Raw genomic sequence first — 20206 nt, 5'->3', positions numbered from 1 at the left:
GCGTCTAGGCGGCTAGGCGGGATCTAGATGGGCGTCTAGGTGGACTAGACAAATTTAATTAAATATATTATATTTCGTGTAAATAAGTGTATGATTTACTTAAAATATATATGATTTCATTATAAACTACAAAATGGAATAACATATATATTATGAGCTATTGGAACATAATGAAAACATGGAGAACAAATATATAATGTGTGTTCATTTAAGTATAAAATAAGTCTCTTACAATTTATTGAAAAAATAAAATGCAAAATGAAAATTATGTATTTTTTGTCTAAGTAAGTTGCAACCTAGGTGGATGTTTAAGCGGGTCTGGACGGGCTAGGTGGGTGCCTCAGTAGGTCTAGGCATCATTTCTTAATTTTCAAACGCTTATGCATTAATCGGAGCAGTGGCTAACGACCTAGATGAGACCTACACAGCGCTAGACGGAGATTTTTAGAATAGTGGTTCATCAACGTATTCAGTTGGAACCCAAAAAAAATTGATTCTGTTTGAGCGGTTTCAGTTATTTACCTGTCCGAGCGACATAAAAATCCAAAAGTAAAAAGGGCCAAAAAAAAAAAAAAAAAAAAAAAAAAAAAGAGGTAAAAAAGAAGCAAACAAGTTCGCACCGTTTCAACATTCAACTGTTTGTTAACCACCAAACGACGTCGTGGTAGTTCGAACAACATAAAAGCTGGGCGTTTAAATCTTTATCGTTGAAAAAGGAAGCGAGGGACTGGGTAAAAACTCAAGACTAAGAAAAGAGGGCGGAGGAGAGGAGGCGAATTGTGGAAGACGACGAAGGCTACTGCAACCATTGCCTGAAACGACGTCGTTGTGAGTTGAAGAAGATCGAGAATGGCGGCAAGCAAGCCGAGCGTTCCGAAATCTGGAGCCATTTCCAGGGGCTACAACTTCGCATCTCACTGGGAACAGGTGCTGCGTCTTCTTCTTCCTCCTCCTCATTGCCCTAGATTCAAAATTCTCCATGGAAACGACGCCGTTTTCTTCTACATCTGAGTTTTCTGCAATTTTCTCGCTTTAATTGCAACTATCTTGCTTTCAGATCGGATCGGATCCTCTCGATTTGAATTTTGATATATTGCTTTCTTTCCTCTGCAGAAAACTCCGTTAACGGAGCAGCAGCAAGCAGCCATTGCAACGCTCTCGCATTCCGTCGCGGAGCGGCCATTCCCTCCCAATTTGGCACAGGACCGCACCACAGGCCACCAGAATGGCCTGACTGTCTCCACCAAGGACAGCTCTTTTGGCTCAGAACACTCAGCCGCCATTGAAGCTGTTCTTGTCAATACGAATCAGGTACATTGTTGTCATCACATTCCGTTATCTATTCCAATTCGAAGGCTTTCTCACTGAAATTAGATTTTCTACTTGCAGTTTTACAAATGGTTTACAGATCTCGAAGCGGCCTTGAAGTCGGAGGTTAGTTATCGATTTCTTCCGACAAATACTGCTCCTTATGATGTAATTGAGTGTAAATACTTCTCATTGCACATAATTTTTTTACATTTTAGACAGAGGAGAAGTATCGACACTATGTAGACACTTTGACAGAACGCATTCAGACATGTGATGGCATACTCGGTCAGGTAATGGCGATATATATCTATCGGTGTTGAAGACATCTTTGTTTTACGTTGTTATGCTTGTTTGAGATAGCTGGTTTCATTCTGTGCAGGTCGATGACACCCTGGAGTTGTTTAATGAACTACAAGATCAGCATCAGGCAGTAGCAACAAAGACTAGAACTCTTCATGATGCATGCGACCGATTGGTGGATTTTCTTTCAATTGTTACCCTTTTTATTTCTTCCCACTTTCCTTGGTGTCAGGTTGAATTCATTGTTGTGGGGGCCTGGAAACTTATTTAAAACTTGATGTTTCCTCATTTTTCATTTGCAGTTAATAGAGAAGCAACGACTGATTGAATTTACGGAAGCACTCCGCAGTAAGCTCAACTACTTTGATGAATTGGAGAATGTAAGGTTTGAATCTACCTTACCTAGAGATATTATTTTGTTTGCTGAGATTGTGGTTTTGTTAAATATATGTCGTAATGCATGGATAAACTTTTGTTTTTGAACTAACAATTTAATTGATTCTTTTTCCAAATAGTCAACTTCTCCCTAGTCCCTAGTGTGAATTCTCCTTATCAGGCATTACTTTGTAGTGTTGTTCAAATTTACATTGAAGTTAATATACTTTGAAGCTTCATTCCAAGGATCTTACCTTCTTTTGTTTGTTCTGATATGTGAGAAAATATCATGATGCACAAACTGTATGAAATACATATAATATATATATATATATATGTGTGTGTAGTATAGTATAGTAGTAGTAGTAGTATATTCATCCCATAATTATATTGTATTCACGTTTAATTCTTCAACTGTGTGCAGATTACTACTAATTTTTATTCTCCAAACATGAATGTCCTACACGAGAACTTTCTCCCTCTTCTCAAACGCCTTGATGAGTGCATATCGTAAGTATCTTTTTTGTTACTAACTCTCTGCAATTCTATGTCTCAGACACTATTCAGTTAAAAACAATAAGGATATATTTATTGGATTAAAACTTACTGTTTTCAAACAATTTGTGCATACTTTAGGTATGTTGAAAGCAATCCACAATATGCAGAATCCAGTGTTTACCTGCTCAAATTTCGACAATTGCAGGTATGATTTGCAAGAGCGTTGATTAGGTGAATAGTATAGAATGGAGATTGTCATCTAGTAAGATTGGTTTTGACCTTCAGTAATATATAGTTTACTTGTTTTGGACAGTCTCGAGCCTTGGGAATGATTCGTTCTCATGTACTTTCAGTTCTCAAAGGTGCTTCTTCTCAGGTAATGTTACCTTATTGAACTGAGTTACCATTAACACATCGTAGTAGACTTCAGTCTTAATATGCATTAGTGTATATTACCTGGCTTTGAATTATGGCCACTGTCATCAGGTACAGGCAGCTATCCGGGGCAGTGGTGGCAATAACGCATCTGTTTCTGAGGGTGTAGAAGCATCCGTTATATATGTCCGTTTCAAGGCAGCAGCAAGTGAGGTAACATTGATGATTCTATTGAATTAGTTAAAATTTGATTAATGCATTTAACCAGCCAGGGTGTGAAAAGCTGAAAGCAAGATGTGTCTGGAAAGCATTTTTAGTTCTATCCTATTATTTGAATGCGGGCATGCAATTTTCTGCCTTAAGTTTTTAACTTCACACTCGTTTAAGTGTTGATGTCTAACAAATAGAATCTCTGCAGCTTAAGCCAGTGCTGGAGGAAATTGAAAGCAGAGCATCAAGGAAAGAATATACTCAGATCCTTACAGAATGCCACAAACTATATTGTGAACAGAGACTTTCCTTGGTGAGCTGATGAATTTTTTATTTATTTTTGAAAAGGATAATTAGTTGTTTACCATACTAATTTATTCCTTAATTTTATCACTTGTAAACCACCTTGTTAATGCATTTTTCAGGTGAGAGGTATAGTACATCAACGAATATCTGAATTTGCCAAGAAAGAGGCCTTGCCATCATTGACTAGATCTGGATGTGCATATCTAATGCAGGTAAGATGTAAATGTTACAAGGACATTCATTGAGGAAAGACTCCTTAAAAAGAATACAAGCGAAAGATTTGTCTATTGTAGAGTATAAAGTGAGGATGGGGTGATTGACCCTGTTCTCTTTAATGATAGTGGCAATATCTGTGATGTAAGATGTAATGTGATATGCAACTTATTCTCACGTATGAATCTGAGCTGCATACATTGTGAACATTTATGTTGTAGGACCACAAAGTTTCCATGGTAATTGAAACCACTATTCATTGCAGGTCTGCCAGCTAGAGCACCAACTGTTTGATCATTTTTTCCCATCTTCTGCAGAGGACGTTTCAAGTTTGGCTCCATTGATAGATCCTCTGTAGGTCCCATTATCTTTTCTTTTTAGTCATTTTCTCTCGTTTTCTGCATTCTCGAGAGGCTGACATGTAATAATGGGTTAAGCAATCTGTTTTAAATTGAATGTGCCAAAAGCGAATGAAGCTTGATTGGTTTGGTCCTTTCCACTTCATTCCTTGTTAGGCTTTTACATTGTAGGATGGGGGTTCGCTGGTTGATTGGTTTATGTGCATTTTAAACTATATAATAACCTCCTTTTGATGATAATTCATGCAGGTCCACATATTTATATGATACACTGCGGCCAAAACTTATTCATGAAACAAATGTTGATTTTCTTTGTGAACTTGTTGACATATTGAAAGTTGAAGTCCTAGGTGAACAGTTAAGTCGGAGGAGTGAATCATTAGCTGGTCTACGTCCTACATTAGAGAGAATTCTTGCCGATGTTCATGAGCGGTTAACTTTCCGTGCTCGAACACATATTCGTGATGAGGTGATCTCTATTCCTGAGAGTTCTCATTGCTTTTTGAGTAGTTACCTTTTTTCTTTATGTTCCTGTTAATCTTGTTTTCTTGACTAGTACCTTTTTCCTTTTTAAATTTCTTAATCTTGTTTTTCCAGATAGCAAATTATTTTCCTCTGGATGAAGACTTGGATTACCCTGCTAAGCTGGAAAGATCTGCAGCAGATCAACTTGAAACTACTTCTGTAACTTTTTTCCCATTTCCTTTTTTTAACTTTTATGGATGTCTGAGATAAATATTTGTTTATGCTGTCCGATGTGTATTTAGGTGTCAACATTGCTAGACCCAAACTTATAGGTTTATAGGACATCTCTACATAGGTTGAATAACTTTAATTTTCCATTATGTAAAGTCTTTAATGGCCTTGATGAATTATTCATTCATAGTCTGGTGAGATTGGTTGTTCACTTAACGGAATATCCACAACACAGAAACAAACTGTGTCCTGTTTTCGATACAAGTGATATTTGGGAGGTGAGAATAGAACATACTAAGATGCCATTTAGTGGCCTTAGAACTTATTCATCACTACTTTTGTTAAATATATCCTTTAATTTTGCAGCCTACCTGTAGGGACACTAGTATGCATTTGCCCATGTAACACGTTTCCAAGCTGGTTATTTGGGATTACTCGTGCACGATGGAATATCTTTTTTATAGAAGTTGGTGGCAAGTGGTTACACTATTGTTAGCTTGAGTTCTGCATCATTTCTGGTGATTTAATGTGCTCGCCTCGGATTGTTATATATAATTTGATCGATTTTCTCATCTTTCCTTATCTTTATCTTTGTCAAACACAGGCTGATGAAAACCTAGTTTTTAAAACATGGTATCCACCTCTAGAGAAAACAATATCTTGCCTTTCAAAGTTGTATCGCTGTTTAGAACCAGAAGTTTTTACTGGTTTAGCACAGGTATTTAAGCCTTAGCTCAGGTGTCAAACTTGTCTTGAATAAATTCCCTTCATATAAATTCTGTTAAAACATTTTTTTGTTTTTTTTTGGTATTCAGGAAGTAGTTGAAGTTTGTTCAGTATCTATCCAGGTGAGTTACTGAATATATACTGTCATATGCAGCGCATTTTGAAATTCTCTGTGCATAATTCCACTTTTCTTTTTGGGGTTACCTTGACTGTCATATTATCCCTGTTTATTAAGCTGATAGGATTTGTTTAGCATGGGCTTAATATGGTGACTAGCTTTTTCGGTGCTATCTTGATTGTTGTTTCTTTCATCTGCCAGAAAGCGGGCAAACTCATCACAAAGAGATCATCTCCAATGGATGGTCAGCTTTTCCTCTTAAAGCATCTTCTTATCTTAAGGGAGCAGGTGACTTTTCCTCCTATCTGCTGTTTATATCATGGGTAGTTATTCTTAAGGATGACTTGTTAATGCATCTATTTCGTCTTCCCAGATTGCGCCTTTCGATATTGAGTTTTCTGTCACACATAAGGAACTTGATTTCTCGCACTTGCTGGTTAGTTTTCTAACGCAAAAGTTCTCCTATTCAAATGCATTATCTAGTGTTTAGTAAAGTTCTATTATTGTTTGATATATCCTCTCGGTCTTCATAAACTTTATTTTTCAAATAAATCAGTTCTAGTATGGACAGTATTTCATTGACGAAGATATTTTGAATGTTGATTTGGTTTAGCAGTAAGCATTAAAAGTTACTTAAATGCCTGAAATTTGATGGAATGGAAATCTTAATATTTTTTAATCTCCTGGCAGGAGCATCTAAGACGAATTCTTAGAGGTCAAGCCTCTCTATCTGATTGGTCCAGGTCAACTTCACTAGCAAGAACCCTATCTCCCCGAGTTTTGGAAAGTCAAATAGATGCCAAAAAGGTTTGTCATTTTCCTTTTTAATTAATGTGTTCTTGGTTTATTTTTAGAGCATAACTTTAATCATTTTGTTTTCCGTTGCTGCTTTCGTTTCAATTATACTTTTCACTTTGGTTCATTTTCTGGGGATGCTTCATTGTATTATTCAAAAAACAATGAGGAGTTCATTATGTCGGTGACAAGTTCAATGTAATGTACTTGCAGGACTTGGAGAAAAGCCTGAAAACCACTGGTGAGGAGTTCATTATGTCAGTGACGAAGCTAGTTGTGGATCCTATGCTTTCATTTATTACCAAGGTTTGTGTTTGTCGTTTCCTCCTTTGGTAATATGGCTTTGTAATGTATTTTGGAGCAAATGAGAAACCAGACATGTAGATACAAGTACACAATTAAAAAAACCAAACAGAACATTAGAATAAATTGCTGAAATCCACATTAGACATGTCACATGTGAATAACTCATATACTTTACGTTGCCATAAACCCTTATCATTAAAAAAATGCTAACACTGTCTATACTGGTAGACTCCTATGGCATGTTGTTGAGGTTCCTAGGATGGATCAATGGATCCATAATTGAGTGCTCGTTATAACTTAAAATCCACAATGTCATTAAGGGTCCTGCCTTTACTAAATTTGGTCTCATTTGGATATGATTTCTCATGGATTCTTACATCTGTATTTCAAAAATTCGCTCATGTCTAAAAGGTTTTGATTGTGCTTTTTTGTAGGTCACAGCTGTGAAAGGTAGCCAGAATCAAAAGGTAGACTCTGTTATGGCCAAACCAATTAAAGATCATGCTTTTGCAACCCCAGATAAGGTGGCTGAACTTGTTCAAAAGGTATGCATATTTCTCGTTTTCTTGAGTGCGGTGGAGAGCCGTGTTAGGGAGGGCCATCTATATATTTGTCTGCTGGGGTTCGTGTTTTGCTCTCTCTATATATTTGATAACAGCTGGTTCTCATAATGTATTCTTGGACAGGTAGCTGCTGCAATTCAGCAAGAGTTGCCAATGGTAATGACAAAAATGAAGCTTTATTTGCAGAACCCGTCAACACGAACTATACTATTCAAAGCTATAAAGTGAGTACAGGAGTCACTCGTTGAAAATTTGGGGTCCTCAACATATACACCTGTGACAGATTAAGTTGATATTTTTACTTGATGACAGATCAGTTTGCCTTCCTTTTATAACTCGGTCCTGACAAGCTTTCTCTTTTCTCCTTTTCTGCAGGACAAATATTGTCGAAGCACATGTTCGAGTACAGACGCTGCTGAAGGACGAGTATTCAGCGGAAGAGGTACAAGGCATCATAAACATGCCTTCCATACAAGAACTACATGCACAACTTGATAAACTCCTTTAGAGTGTTTGTGAATCCATTGCCTCTTACCATATGCGTTGTTCTTATTTGCCGTGCGATTTAAATGTTATTATTCGTGGATTAGAGAAATCCTGCGATGTCGAAACAGTTTTATGAAACGGGAAATATATGTATCATTTTTTGTAACGGGTAATAAGCCAATGGCGGTCTTATAGGTTGTGTAGGATAGATTGCTCATGAGCAGTTTTTGTTCGATTTCAGTTTCTAGTTTTTGGTTCAGCGAAGCACAATTTGTATTTTGAAAACAGGTCATAATCTATATCAGAATATGCTATTTGCAATTGGGAAATATATGTTACTCCAAATTTGGTTTTGCTGAAATAATCCTTAAATTATTACCGAGTGAAAATTAGGCCTCTAAATTTTATTTATTTATTTATAATTTTTTTTGGAAAACTAGACCTTGAATTTATTAAACTGCCAATTTCCTTCATCCGTAAGATTTGATGAAGATTCAAAGATATTTTTCAATTTTTCGTTAACTTAAGTCAGCTGACTTGTATGTGATATTTTGAAGGTAGGTTGGCAGTTTATAATGAGAGGGTAAATTGACAATTACATTTAAAGCCTATTTGCAATGGTAAGGATTTATGGACAAAAAAATGACAGCAGCACCCTTTAAAGTGCGTCATGTGCAAGTCACATTGCTTAAATTGACGGAGGATTAGATGCAATAACTTTGAATCTAACAAAGAAGGAGATCAATAGTTTCTAATAGTTTAGAACATAATTTTCACTCGGGTAATAATCGAAGGGCTCTTTACCTCTTTATACCTCTTATGAAGAACGAAAAAAAAAAGACTTTTGAATAAAGATTACAGAGCAAGTAAGAGAGAGAATGATAAAAAGAATTGAGCATTCTGCTTTATAGCTTTGCATTGGACATTATTCCATTCAACTCACATCTTCAAGTATACAAGTAAAAGTTATTCAGCTAAAATCTTCACACATAGAGAGGCTAGAGCACAGTTTCAGGTCGGATCTTGCGCATTTTCTTCACCAACGTCAGATTGCGACCCGCTTGGAACGATCGTTAGGGGAGACCACTGATCGGGTACCATGAGGAAATAAGTTGTCATAGCTTTCCTGAATCGTTTCTTGTATTGCTGGGGAGAAATCACGGTTGGAGACGTGTTCTTGGCTCCGCCGAGAATTCCTGAGGTCTTCACCCAAGTTTCAAGGTGCTTGTCCCATGTGTATTGCCTCATAAAATCTATGATCCCCAGAACTAGCTCATCCTTTTCCTCGTCCATGCCGACCAGTAACGAGTAGTCCATGACATCTATCGACTGTAGCAAAATAGATGACAAGATGTTAGTAAACAACGGATGCCATGATAATCACACCCCAAAATCTAATCAATCCGCCTCAAAAACAATCGCACAGGATTTTTGGTGGGAGGTGGCGACGAATAGAATACATGCATTCTTCTCTGCACACTGCATCGACTGGTGCAGGGTAGTACCGTAGTATGATATGTGTGCCATGCCATTCAAGAAATTGCGCCAATTCGTAAAATAGTTTTTGTTAAAATCTTTGTGCACACAGAATTTTCCGATTGGAAAACAATAGGGTTACTGAGGAACATTAAGGCGGAAACAGGGAGTTAAAAATCGGACTTACAGCAAGGAATGCAGTATCATTCCAGACAGCCCTCTCTAGTAGCCGCTTTGCCTTGTTCCCCACAAAAATTGGAGAAGTTGGCATTGCTTCAATCAGATTCTGGTCGAGTAGAACTTTATTGCTCCCACTTGTATCTGGATTATAACGCGATCGAGAAGATCCTTTCAGATCATAAAGCCGCGTGACATTCCGTCTAAATAATAAATTCTCCATTACTAAAACATCCATCTTGGACTCTTTCCCTGCTTTACCATGCTTTGACGAAACCTTCAAGACAAAAGAGAAATGAAAAATTGGGTCAGACTTACAACTGAAAAGTTATGTATCAGGCCTCTTAAGAAAAACGTTAAGCGTTTTAGTGAGAGCAAGAGAAACGAAGAATACCTGATAAATACCCAGGATCTTTGCCAGGCAAGTTGGGCTTTTAGAACTGATTGACTCAGACAAATACTTGAAATAAGACGGTGCAAACTTGATAAATGATTCCAGCTCTGTCTTTGTAACTTGTTTGATGATAAACCGATCATCCAAGGTTTTTGCAAAGAAAACGTTGCTCTTGCCACCCTGGGCGCCCCACTTCTTACAACGGCTAAGAGATCGCACGAAATCTATTTCAGAAGGGCAACACGTCCTCCTTAAAGCCTCAAACCTCGTTGCGTAGTAACATGTCACTGTATACTTCACCTTCCCAAGGGGGCCACCAGTCTGTAAAAGAAACTCTAGCATGAACGTCCTTTGACAAAAGTGAGTCCAAAGCTTGAGAGCTCCGTGACTGTGACACAGATAACATGCCCTCATCAGAAGAACCAAGATTTCTGTAGGTCTCAGAAAGCGACTCATCAAAAGAGCTAAGTGAGAGAAGATTTGCGGAATCAAAAAGAGGTAATGAGACTGAACTATCCAGAGCATCTCTTGGTCTCTCAGACTCGGAAATCTGCAAATGGTAATCTGACGAGACAAGTGCATATGCAATAACACTAGTGGGTTCATCGTCAAAAACAGGGATGACACTGTCATTAACACCAATGGGCAGTAACAGTCTGGCACCGCTTTGCCTTTCCAATTCCCGAAACATTGAAACATTGACGGGATTGTATTCACCAATGATGATCTTTTGAGAATTAGAGGAATAATTTTTGTCAAACACCTTGAGAGATTTAGAGCTAAGAGAATGAGTTGGAGCAGTTGCCTTTACCCCAGCTTGGTCAACAGCACAATTTTGCAAATCTGAATTCGATTCAACTTTTCTCAACACAGTTGCAGAATTTACCAAGGTTGAATCCGGTAGAGAGTATTCATTCTCTTTAGGTATCGTACTTGTTGGGTGACTTTCACCAGTCCAAGCCGCATCAAGGGTATCAGATAAATTCGCCACTACTGGACTCTCGTTCCCTTCTGAGAGGGTCCTTCGTACATTTGTTCCAGATTCCAATGGATCAGATTTATCAATGGAATTGTCAGAGGAGGATGTGAAATTTTTTGCCTCATTACTATGATTCGGATCCTGAACCATTTCATTTTTATTCTGCTCCCCTCCAGGCTGGCTAAAGCTGCCAACATCTCCTCCTTGATAAATACTTACATCAGGCTTTGTTTCCCGAAGAGAGGAATCACTACTACTTAATCCTTTACCTGGCATGGAGTTTATATTTGTGTCGACAAGCTTCTCCGTAGAACTGATAGGTTTCTCCTTGAGTTTTGGAAGGGAACTGCTCAAACCTTCCTGGAAACTCTTTTTACTTAAACTGGCAGCCTGAATTAGGCGTTGATCCCAAATGTAAGAGTGAAAAAGCAACTGCCTCCTTAATCTATTGATCTCGAGAATATCAATTGCAGGCTGGCCAAACTTCACCTCCTTATGCATCATTTTTTGTAATGATTCCTAAACAATGTCATGTCGCAATTGAGATACCAAATAATGCAAACATATAACTTCCTTCTCCAACAGATGAAAAAAAAATAAACAACGCATGTAGAAAGGGGGTGTGATTCCTGTGAACTACCTCAAAGTCTTCTCTTTCCTTTTGAAGCATCTCTTCAAGTTCTACAATTTGACTTGATTCCGGTGCTTTCTTACCACCATCCGCTGTCCCTGAAATTGGTCTCTTCTCCAGAATCTGATTAAGAGCATTGCGCAATTCAGTAAAGAGAAGCTCTGCCCGATGACCCACCTAGTAAAACAAGATCAATAATCTCATAAGCGTTGATAAATTTAGAATCACCTGCTACTTTGAGATTAAAAATAAAAGATAATAAACTCACCTCGTCAGCTTCTTTGTGTATCCATTCCTGATTATCATTGTGAAATTCGAGTTTTTGTGGTGGAAGATAAACAGAATGAACGTGAATGGAGGAATAGCTGAAGCAAGCAACCATTCTTCCGAAACTGTACATGTAAGAACAATAGCATAAGAAGATAATAACATAGTGATAAAACAGCATATGCTTTTCTCTGAAATTAAACAACACGAAGAAAGAAGGTAAACTGAGGTTGGTGCAAAAGTTAGCAGTTCATAAGTGAAAATGCATACCCATAAAACCGAAGACAATCTCTGTGAAGGGAATGACCGCAAGTTGCAACTCTGTTTGCAGCTGCATGATTTGAAAAGCTTAACTCCAAAAACTTCCCAAATGACAAACCCCAAGCAGCATCTGACATGACTACTCTTCGAGTTGCAGGAGGGAAGCCATTGGTTCGAGGACATTTCAAGCACCTGTGCCACATCCAAATTTTTCCTTCCCTTTCCCCTGGTAGCAAAATCTCTGGGAGCTTCTTAACGGATATTGTAAGGCTCCCTTGTCTATGAGTATAACAATGAACATGTGCTTCTGATGGCATCCCACATGAATGACAAAGGTAATTCTGATAAAGAAGTAATGACAACTTCATCTTATGAGATTGCTGACGAAAAATCTGTCCGCATAAAATTAGCAAAAACAAAAGGTAATGATTGAAAATAAAAATACCTGATCAAACAGATGATCTCGTAAGAACCTCCCCAAAGGCTTATCAAAACTTCCGTAATATTTGATTCGACACAGATGGGACCGTTCACACACAGTTCCCTTCCACACACAACGTGTTGACAGGGAAACCAAAATGCTTTGGTGGTCAGAAGGTGAGGGCAGAAACTCTTCCTTTGAAGATCGTACCTCCTCATTCTGATTATCACTATGATGTTTTATGGACGTGAATTCTGGAGTCTCACCAAGAGTTGCAGCTAAAGCACCGCCAGCATGTCCTAATGCCTCTGAGGTGGCAAGAGAATTAGAGATTAAACCATTGTTGACCAAAGCTTCCCCAGCCTGAGCTGAATTGTCCAGGCAAGAATCTTCAGAACCCACATCAATTTTATTTTCAGAGGCACATATTGAGGGGAGCTCTTTACTATAGGATTCTGTGATATCCTCTTGGGGAAGAGACAAGGAAGTAAAGAGAGATCTAGATTCTCTAGAGCTCGAAGCATGTTCTATGAGAAAAGCTTGAGAACAAGCTTTAGATGAGCAAATTGAATCGGCACCTTGCGGGTTCAAAATAGGGCCACTAGTGGTAGATGAATTGCTATCTATAATTAACCCTTGATTAGATTTCTGTAGCTCACTGCTAGCATCGGGACCCTGAGGCTTGCTAGCTGGTGGGACACTAAAACCAGGTATGGTGGAAATAGACCTGTCAACACTTGATGGTTTATCGGGTAATGCAACAGTAATCGCAGACTTCAAGGGAAGTTCTGGAAGTGAAGCACCTTCATCAGCTAAAAATGAAGTCTCCAGAGCCAAGTGATAAGCAGCAAAAACTCCATATTGGACAACATGTTTCACCTTCTTCAACTCATCCCCATTGGCACCGTGGAGCATTATCTGAAACAAATCCAATCCTTCTTAACACATGACTTTTTGGGTTTAAACAAAATACATAGTAAAGGGAATTATTAAAGTAGTTAATACAAAAAATGTTATAACAGTCATGCAAATGCCCCCAATCCACCAGTCCAAGCTAAGAACAACTCCGAATGAAGATATCCTTGATCAGCGGCCTCATTAACCTGATTACAATTCCATTGTCTTTGCTATTTCTTTTGTTCTCCCACCATGTTAATAAGTGAAAATACAAATAACAATAAGTCCTAGCCTAAAAATTTGACAAGACACCAAAATGTGCCAGTTAATGCCCAACAAAGTCTGTGTTGATGTGTATATATTCAGGACTTACGGTAACACCCAAGGGCTTCGGGCAACCTTCGAAGAACATCAGAGTCTTTGTCAATTTCTTCCCACCTTGCCCAGCACTGCCATGCACTTCATGAAACTTCTTCACATTGAACATGTCACAAAACCCTAGTTTTGGTGATGTGAGATGATCTATTGAAGGGACTATCTGTGCCCCAGTGCAGCGGGCTATTCGCTCTAAAAGTGGCCTCTTAATATTCAGAACAAGTGAGATGTCTTTCGCAAGAAGGTAATCTTGAGCATACCGAGATACAGACTTCTCCACCAAAAGGACATTAGGGTGATGCGAGTCTATCTTTGCAACTGCCATTTTCAGATGATCCATTTCCTAAAAAAGGGATAGTCCATCAGAAGAAGAAACATCCAAGATTACTAAATCAATACAAAAGATAACTGCGTGATAGAACACATATGCAGGGTTTAATCGCTTATCAAAATCCTACAAATTCACAGCTCTAACTTTTAACACAAATAAACGGAAAAGGTAAAAAGAACCTGCTGCAACAACGTATCAAAACTTGACAAGAGGTTTGAAACACGCTGATATTCCAAAGCTCCTCCAAGGATTAAAAAGCGTGGTTTTTCTTTTTGTGATGTCATTCGCCGATGAGCCACATTTTTCTTACAAACAACTCCTTTTACCACCATACTGAACAAAATGAAATGAAAAACTGTCAAACAACTAATGGCTTGCATAATTTTTGCATTAACAGAACATAGATATAATATAAAAGTTTAGGAACCATTCTAAATTTGGTTTGCTGAAATAATACTGCACAGGAATATGCCTCACACTGCACTGAATGGTGAAAGAATTAACTTTAGATAAAAAATTTACCTATCAATTCGACGCCCGCAAGCTATACATTTAACCTTCACGTATCCCCCAGGGTCCATTCCTCCACCCTTGCTCGTATCTGGCTTGAGAAGCATGGCAGCTTCCCAAGACAACGAAGTAATTATGTCCAACCAGCTCTCATTGTTGCCTTCATCACCCCGTGGTAGGTTTTCAACCTGCAAAAGCTGAGATACCAAAGCCCTAAAATGACCTTCCACCACATTCTTCATTGCCTTCCTGTGCTCCTCAATTGATTTCTCCCTCGTACGACACTCCCCATTACCAAAGCCATTTGAAGAACCCAGATATCCCCACTCCCCTGCACCACCACCATCATAATCGTCGTCATCAAATAAGACAGCTTCTCTCTCATCTTCTTCATCCTCAGGCTCCGGAGGGAGCCAAAGTAGCCCATTGTTCTCGAAATCCACAGGTTCGGTATTCGTGCTTTGCAGGTCATATGGAGAAGTTCCAAATTCATCATCGTTATCGTGTTCATATTGATCTTCCTCAATTTTCTGAATTCCCACTACATCCTGTGTATCAAAACTCCCAGGTAAGAAGGAACTCGTGTTATCTCCATCAAGATGCACATTCTGGGGTCCATAGACGCTAGCAAATTCCTCGATAGTGACTGCACCATAATAGTCATTGCCATGAGAGAAATGACTTGGTTCTGAATCTAAACGATAAACTCCATAGTCATCATCCTCGTCATCACTCCTGGTATCAGATGATAAGTAAAAACAAGCAATGGATTACCTTATAAAGAGCCAAATATAAGGATATGAGATATGAGATCTTGAATGAATAATCATGGTTAGAAACATAAACGCAAAATTCATTTATATGACCCGACATGTATCGCAGACTCACACGCAACATTAACATTGAATGAAGAAAGAATGACCTGCAAAAAATATTTCATGAAAACATAAACTCTTTATTCACTTTCCAATCCACGATTTGTATTCTTTATTCACGCGTACACAAATACCTTACAATGACACTTGAAAACTTATGTGAAACTAAAGAAGATAATGCTCTATCAATTTGTGAAGTACACCAAAAAAGTATTCAGTGAGAGCAAGAGATACCTGTTCATACAAAAGCCATATAGATTTGGAGACGGCTCGGCCATGGCTACATCAGAACTAATGCTCGTCTGCGATGTCACATTGTCTGGCTGTACCGGAACTGAATAAATTTCGGAAGATGATTGACTAGGGCTCTGACCAGAACTATATGGCACACGCTGGTAAGGTCCAGTCGAATAAGGGGTAGAACCAACAGTGCTGCTGCTGCTGTGGCAGGTGCAGCTGGACTTGGTGCTTGCCAAACTTGTCACGGATGGTGATGGACTGAGACCAGGGCTGGCTGCGGGGGTGGCAGCATTATCGGGTGCGGCTACCGCTTGCTCCCATTGCTCGAAGCAATAATTACAGACCCTAATCCGCTCCCAATCTTCCCTTCCAACCCTTGGCTCATCAGATGCCGCAGGAATAGAGTTTGCAGTACACTTGGCACAGAAAACTCGGCCACAAAGTCGACAATGATGCCTTCGGTTAAATATTGTGAACTGAGAATCACAGTCATAACATACCCTACAGCTCTGATCAGGCATCCAAAAGTCCCTGGACACATTGGGCGGCTCGGACCTCCTGGGGATCCAAGACTTGAATACGTCAACTAACTCGGATAGTTTGTTGTCGGGGCTGCCCATCGACAACTACCCCACCGGAGCCCTCTCATGATGACACTGTCATAACTGTATGCTCTCCCTAAACAGAATTGCAACTAAATCACCTGCTAACAAATAGAATCCAAATAAGCAAAAAAATTGAAAAAACGCCAAAACCCATCAAAGCTCTACGAATTTGGAACTCAAGAGCTCATCGAAACTGAAATGCACGCATACAAAATGCCGTCCGAACTCATAATTCAATCACAATCACAAAATTGAATTCAAAAACACAAAATTCAAGCTGAGAGTTCAAGAAAGCATCAATCTTTCCAGCTAGCAACAGGGTTGCATGCAAAAAAACACAACTTTAAGCTTCATTTCTCATGGTATACAAGAAAAGCAGCAAAATTTTACCAAAATTAAAAGTTGGAAGCAGCAAATTCAAAACCCCATTTGGCCAAAGTCCCCAAATTTAAGTGCTTTCGCAAATTTAAGAGCTTTTGCCAATTGGGTTTCTGAGAGATCACCAGAAACTCCCAGAACCTGAATCCTCCACAAGCAAAAGTGCTTTTCTTTCTTCTTCAATTGCAATACGTCTCTGTGCAAAATTGCCCCAAAAACCAAAACCCTATTACAATCAAACCAGAAGGCACAGAATCTCCGACAGACCCCACCAGAAACAGTAAGGCCGTCTTATATGCAGAATATTTGCAATTTTATATGGGTTCTATTTTCGGAATAAAATTGTTCATACAACAGCAAACCTGTTGTATTGTATTATCTGTAACAATTATGTTATATTTTATAAAAAAATAAATATTATAGAAGCCAAGCCACACAAAAAAGGTTATTAAAAAGCAGGAAAGACACGGAAAGGTCGAAACGTCAACCGCCACCTGTAACTGTAATTCCCGCATTGTTGCCTCCGACTGCACGTTACTTACTCTACAAAGACCACCGATTTATTAAATGATTTCTTAGTGTATTTACATCACCGCCCCCACGCGGTCGTACGCCCGATTTTATTTTTGTTATATGAATTTAAATTTTCACACATAGTTTAAAATTTAAATTCATCAATCGATGACAAACAGAATGATGGGTTATTGAAGAAAGGTGAGCGATTTATTGAAGACTGGTGAGCAAAGTTATTTCCTTTTTCACGACAATTTCAACTTACGTTCCACTTTAATTTTTATTTCTCAATTTTATTTTAACTACAAACATATCTAAACTTAACATCATATAAACTTTGACAATTTGTAAATAAAACTTTTTTATTTATGAAATAATATTATTTTTTTTATTTTTAGTTTTATTCTCCATGCTGAGTGTTGAGTGCTCACCTTTTTCTTTTGTAGTAAATAATTATCATGAGACATGATAATTCATAGAAATTATCTAGTAGTAGTAGGAGTGCATGTGAAGATAAAAGGATAATGTCGAATTAAATCTAAGGGACATGAATAAAGATTTAACAAAGAGATATCAAATCTTAGAAAGTTTTCAAAATTGTGTGGATAACTTCAATTATTGAGTTTGATTTTTCAAAAAAAAAAAAAAAAAAGGAATACTAAAGGATAAGTATTTGAATCAATGACCTCGCAATGAAAAGGAAGACAAATGACATAAGAATTAGTTTGCGTGTGTGAGTTAGGTCAGTTAGTTAAATGACTTAAGAATTAGTTTACAGATGTGAGTTAGGTCAGTTGATCAAGGTAGTGTACCGTTCATTTCTTTTAGTTTTTACAATTACAATCGAATACCCCTTCATTGATTAGAATAGTTCAAAACATATATCATCTTGTGGAAAAAACTTTATTTAGCAAGGGCACGTGATTGAACTGATCCAATGTTTCCAAGTCAAGTAGTTCCATGTGATGAAAGTACTAATCTCTACCGACCATGTTCCACAAAACAAAACAAAAGCCTCAGAAATTGGTTTTTTTATATTTTATTTTTAATTTAAAAACAAAGGTCATCGAAACAGAAAAAATAAAATAAAATTCATGAAGTAGTAACTAATCCAATTTGTTATTGTGAGCAACACCGGCAAAACTGGTTTTCTTCTTCTGCCAATCATCAGAAACAGGAGTTGATGGTGATGAAGACAATTCCTTTCCTGTGGAAATGGCATCAGCAAGTGCAACTGGCATGAGGCGGAAACTTTTGCTTTTGAGATGCTGCATTGCCTTGTTCGCGTCCGATTCCATCAGCCTCACTGCTTGTTCTAAAGCAGTTTCGTCGAAGGAAATGTCAGCTTCTTGACCGATTGATGGCAACTGCGGCAAACCATTCTTAACCTGACATAGATTCACTTGTTACAAAAAATCATCGAGTTTGTTCTTATTTCTTAGCACACAAGAAAATCTGGAGCGGTTCCTTTTTTAGGGTGTATGAGGTCTTTTTCAGTTTCTTAGTAATAATGAACGACGGTATTATGCCTAATGTTTACGAGTAGTAAATAAGAGAATACTAAAGACTCAAGGCGTAGAATTTCTCGATTATGAAATTATGATACAAGGTACCTATTATAAGTAAATTGGACCAAAGCACCTTAAGCTACATAGAGAGAGGGGGCTTAGCACCTTAGTTTGACAGCCTTTACTGTCTGTGATGAGAGGGACAACTGCCCCTGCTGCCCCAATTTTGCTCATGCTTAGTTCGTGCAAATCGTTATATCGAGCACTAAATTATGATATCGGTTCTTCTTACAGTGATTCGTGCAAATTTTCCTACCAAATTTGAGTAAATCACCATCTTGTTCAATAAAAAACAAAAATGTAACATTCATATAGCAAGTGAATATTTCGGAAAACTGAATTTTTTTATGACTGAAGCACAGAATCGAAAATGTGAGTGAAAGTTCTCCATCATACCTTTACTTGGAGCTGAAGAAGTCTGACATACTCAATGATTTCATCAAGCATATATGCCTTGTCGGTCTGTAAAATCATGAATGATATCAGTACGTCTCTAAATCCAACCGGAATTGATTACACATGACGTATTTCAGCGTGAAACAGAAGAGCTTACCTTGTTAGAATTTGGCACAAGTTCTTGCAGCTTCTTCATCCTATCAGCAATTTTTTCTCTCCGAAGCTGCAAATAAAGTGATGATGAAATTTGACGTATTTCAGATCCACAACATGCCCAAGATGGTATTTCCTTCACATCGACATCTGACCACGATGAGGAACCGAAAATTTGATTAATGTACTTGTCCATCATCAACAGGAACGGCTCTTCTTCTTCTTCTTTTTCTTCTCCCTTTTGGTTTGTTGAGCCTACAAAGAACTTCTGGCCATTTGAAGCTGGCTCCACCTAAAACTTCATGAAAAGTGGAGATGAATCTGCTTAAAGACTTGGCTGCTGCAGATGAATTTAACAGTCACACATGGTTTAAAAATTAAACAACTTTGTAATAAAGTGTCGAAAGAACTTAAAACGTAACCCCAATCATAGATTCGAGCAACCAACACACAGATTTATGAAAAACTTTGCATCACACACACACACACAAGAGAAATCAGTAACCACAAGTGTGATGCCTCATTCGCACTCAACTCAATACAGAGACTACTGCATAAGAGAAGTTGCAAGGATCTCGTAGTTCAAAATGGTGAAGAGCGTTTACCTTAACCGAAGTCCTATGTTCAAATCCTCTTTTTTCGATATCACTTGTATAAAAAAGAACATAGAAAAGAAGCCAAGATAGGAGAAGCAGCAGTTTTAAGCAGTAATGTATGTGCATTACTGGCTCAAATATTTTCCATGCCCCCTGTTTTTTGCTGGTCAGGGATATTTTAGTAATTCAATTACTAGCTCAAATATGTATGTGCATTGCTTGTTGAGGTCGATTTAGTTCGGCTTCAATCAAAATCAAAATCTGGAGAAAACTTCGAGTGTTACAATATGAGTGGACGACTAAACGTATAGTATAGCATTGAAACGGACAACACTAGGACATATCGATCTTTGATCATTTTGTATGTTTTTCTGCATGATTTGCAGTGGAAAACGAGATTGAGTTTTGATGGACCAAATGGAGGGTCGCCTTGGGAGTTAACTACATTCAACTTGGTGGTGTCGCTAAATACCAAAGGGCTGATGAGTATGCAACCGGAGAAATATCCTCATCACCTTCCCTTCGC

General features: G+C 38.2%; 3 protein-coding genes across 3 annotated transcripts; 1 reads left to right on the top strand and 2 right to left on the bottom strand.

The window, feature by feature from the left end:
• The first annotated feature begins 704 nt into the window (after positions 1 to 704).
• On the top strand, positions 705 to 7968 carry LOC103950221 (conserved oligomeric Golgi complex subunit 3). The gene is made up of 24 exons (XM_009361404.3): positions 705 to 927; positions 1114 to 1311; positions 1390 to 1434; positions 1527 to 1601; positions 1691 to 1786; positions 1914 to 1991; positions 2411 to 2496; positions 2623 to 2689; positions 2798 to 2860; positions 2971 to 3072; positions 3278 to 3382; positions 3495 to 3587; positions 3854 to 3942; positions 4197 to 4416; positions 4545 to 4631; positions 5248 to 5361; positions 5459 to 5491; positions 5689 to 5775; positions 5861 to 5923; positions 6178 to 6294; positions 6496 to 6588; positions 7023 to 7133; positions 7275 to 7375; positions 7527 to 7968. Exons 1-24 carry the CDS (start codon positions 850 to 852, stop codon positions 7657 to 7659), a joined length of 2334 nt encoding a protein of 777 aa, XP_009359679.1. The 5' UTR covers positions 705 to 849; the 3' UTR covers positions 7660 to 7968.
• Positions 7969 to 8516: 548 nt separating this feature from the next.
• On the bottom strand, positions 8517 to 16838 carry LOC103950222 (1-phosphatidylinositol-3-phosphate 5-kinase FAB1A). Its single transcript, XM_048587801.1, is given in 13 exon segments — positions 8517 to 8966; positions 9301 to 9567; positions 9685 to 9990; positions 9992 to 11182; positions 11304 to 11471; positions 11563 to 11686; positions 11832 to 12163; positions 12268 to 13161; positions 13514 to 13858; positions 14026 to 14179; positions 14369 to 15091; positions 15466 to 16174; positions 16467 to 16838. Coding segments are annotated over 12 exon segments (5448 nt in total). The 5' UTR covers positions 16092 to 16174; positions 16467 to 16838; the 3' UTR covers positions 8517 to 8648.
• A 1153-nt stretch (positions 16839 to 17991) lies between these two features.
• On the bottom strand, positions 17992 to 19300 carry LOC103950285 (transcription factor LRL2-like). The gene is made up of 3 exons (XM_048570754.1): positions 19089 to 19300; positions 18932 to 18997; positions 17992 to 18355 (listed from the first exon to the last, which is right to left on the bottom strand). Exons 1-3 carry the CDS (start codon positions 19281 to 19283, stop codon positions 18074 to 18076), a joined length of 543 nt encoding a protein of 180 aa, XP_048426711.1. The 5' UTR covers positions 19284 to 19300; the 3' UTR covers positions 17992 to 18073.
• Positions 19301 to 20206: the final 906 nt, after the last annotated feature.

Source organism: the organism of the source record quoted next, unplaced genomic scaffold (genome assembly GCF_019419815.1).
Source record: "Pyrus x bretschneideri cultivar Hongxiangsu unplaced genomic scaffold, Pyrus_bretschneideri_v1 Contig1, whole genome shotgun sequence".
NCBI classification, from domain to species: domain Eukaryota; kingdom Viridiplantae; phylum Streptophyta; class Magnoliopsida; order Rosales; family Rosaceae; genus Pyrus; species Pyrus x bretschneideri.
This window is presented reverse-complemented; position numbering and strand designations above follow the sequence as displayed.

Excerpts from the sequence above, each read along its gene's own strand:
- LOC103950221 (XM_009361404.3), top strand. The coding sequence starts at position 850 with ATGGCGGCAAGCAAGCCGAGCGTTCCGAAATCTGGAGCCATTTCCAGG. Across the intron at positions 5,492-5,688 it reads TTTGTTCAGTATCTATCCAG|AAAGCGGGCAAACTCATCAC; the intron begins GTGAGTTACTGA and ends TTCATCTGCCAG. Across the intron at positions 7,376-7,526 it reads ATACTATTCAAAGCTATAAA|GACAAATATTGTCGAAGCAC; the intron begins GTGAGTACAGGA and ends CCTTTTCTGCAG.
- LOC103950285 (XM_048570754.1), bottom strand. The coding sequence starts at position 19,283 with ATGATGGACAAGTACATTAATCAAATTTTCGGTTCCTCATCGTGGTCA. Across the intron at positions 18,998-19,088 it reads TTGTGCCAAATTCTAACAAG|ACCGACAAGGCATATATGCT; the intron begins GTAAGCTCTTCT and ends ATGATTTTACAG. Across the intron at positions 18,356-18,931 it reads TTCTTCAGCTCCAAGTAAAG|GTTAAGAATGGTTTGCCGCA; the intron begins GTATGATGGAGA and ends AATCTATGTCAG.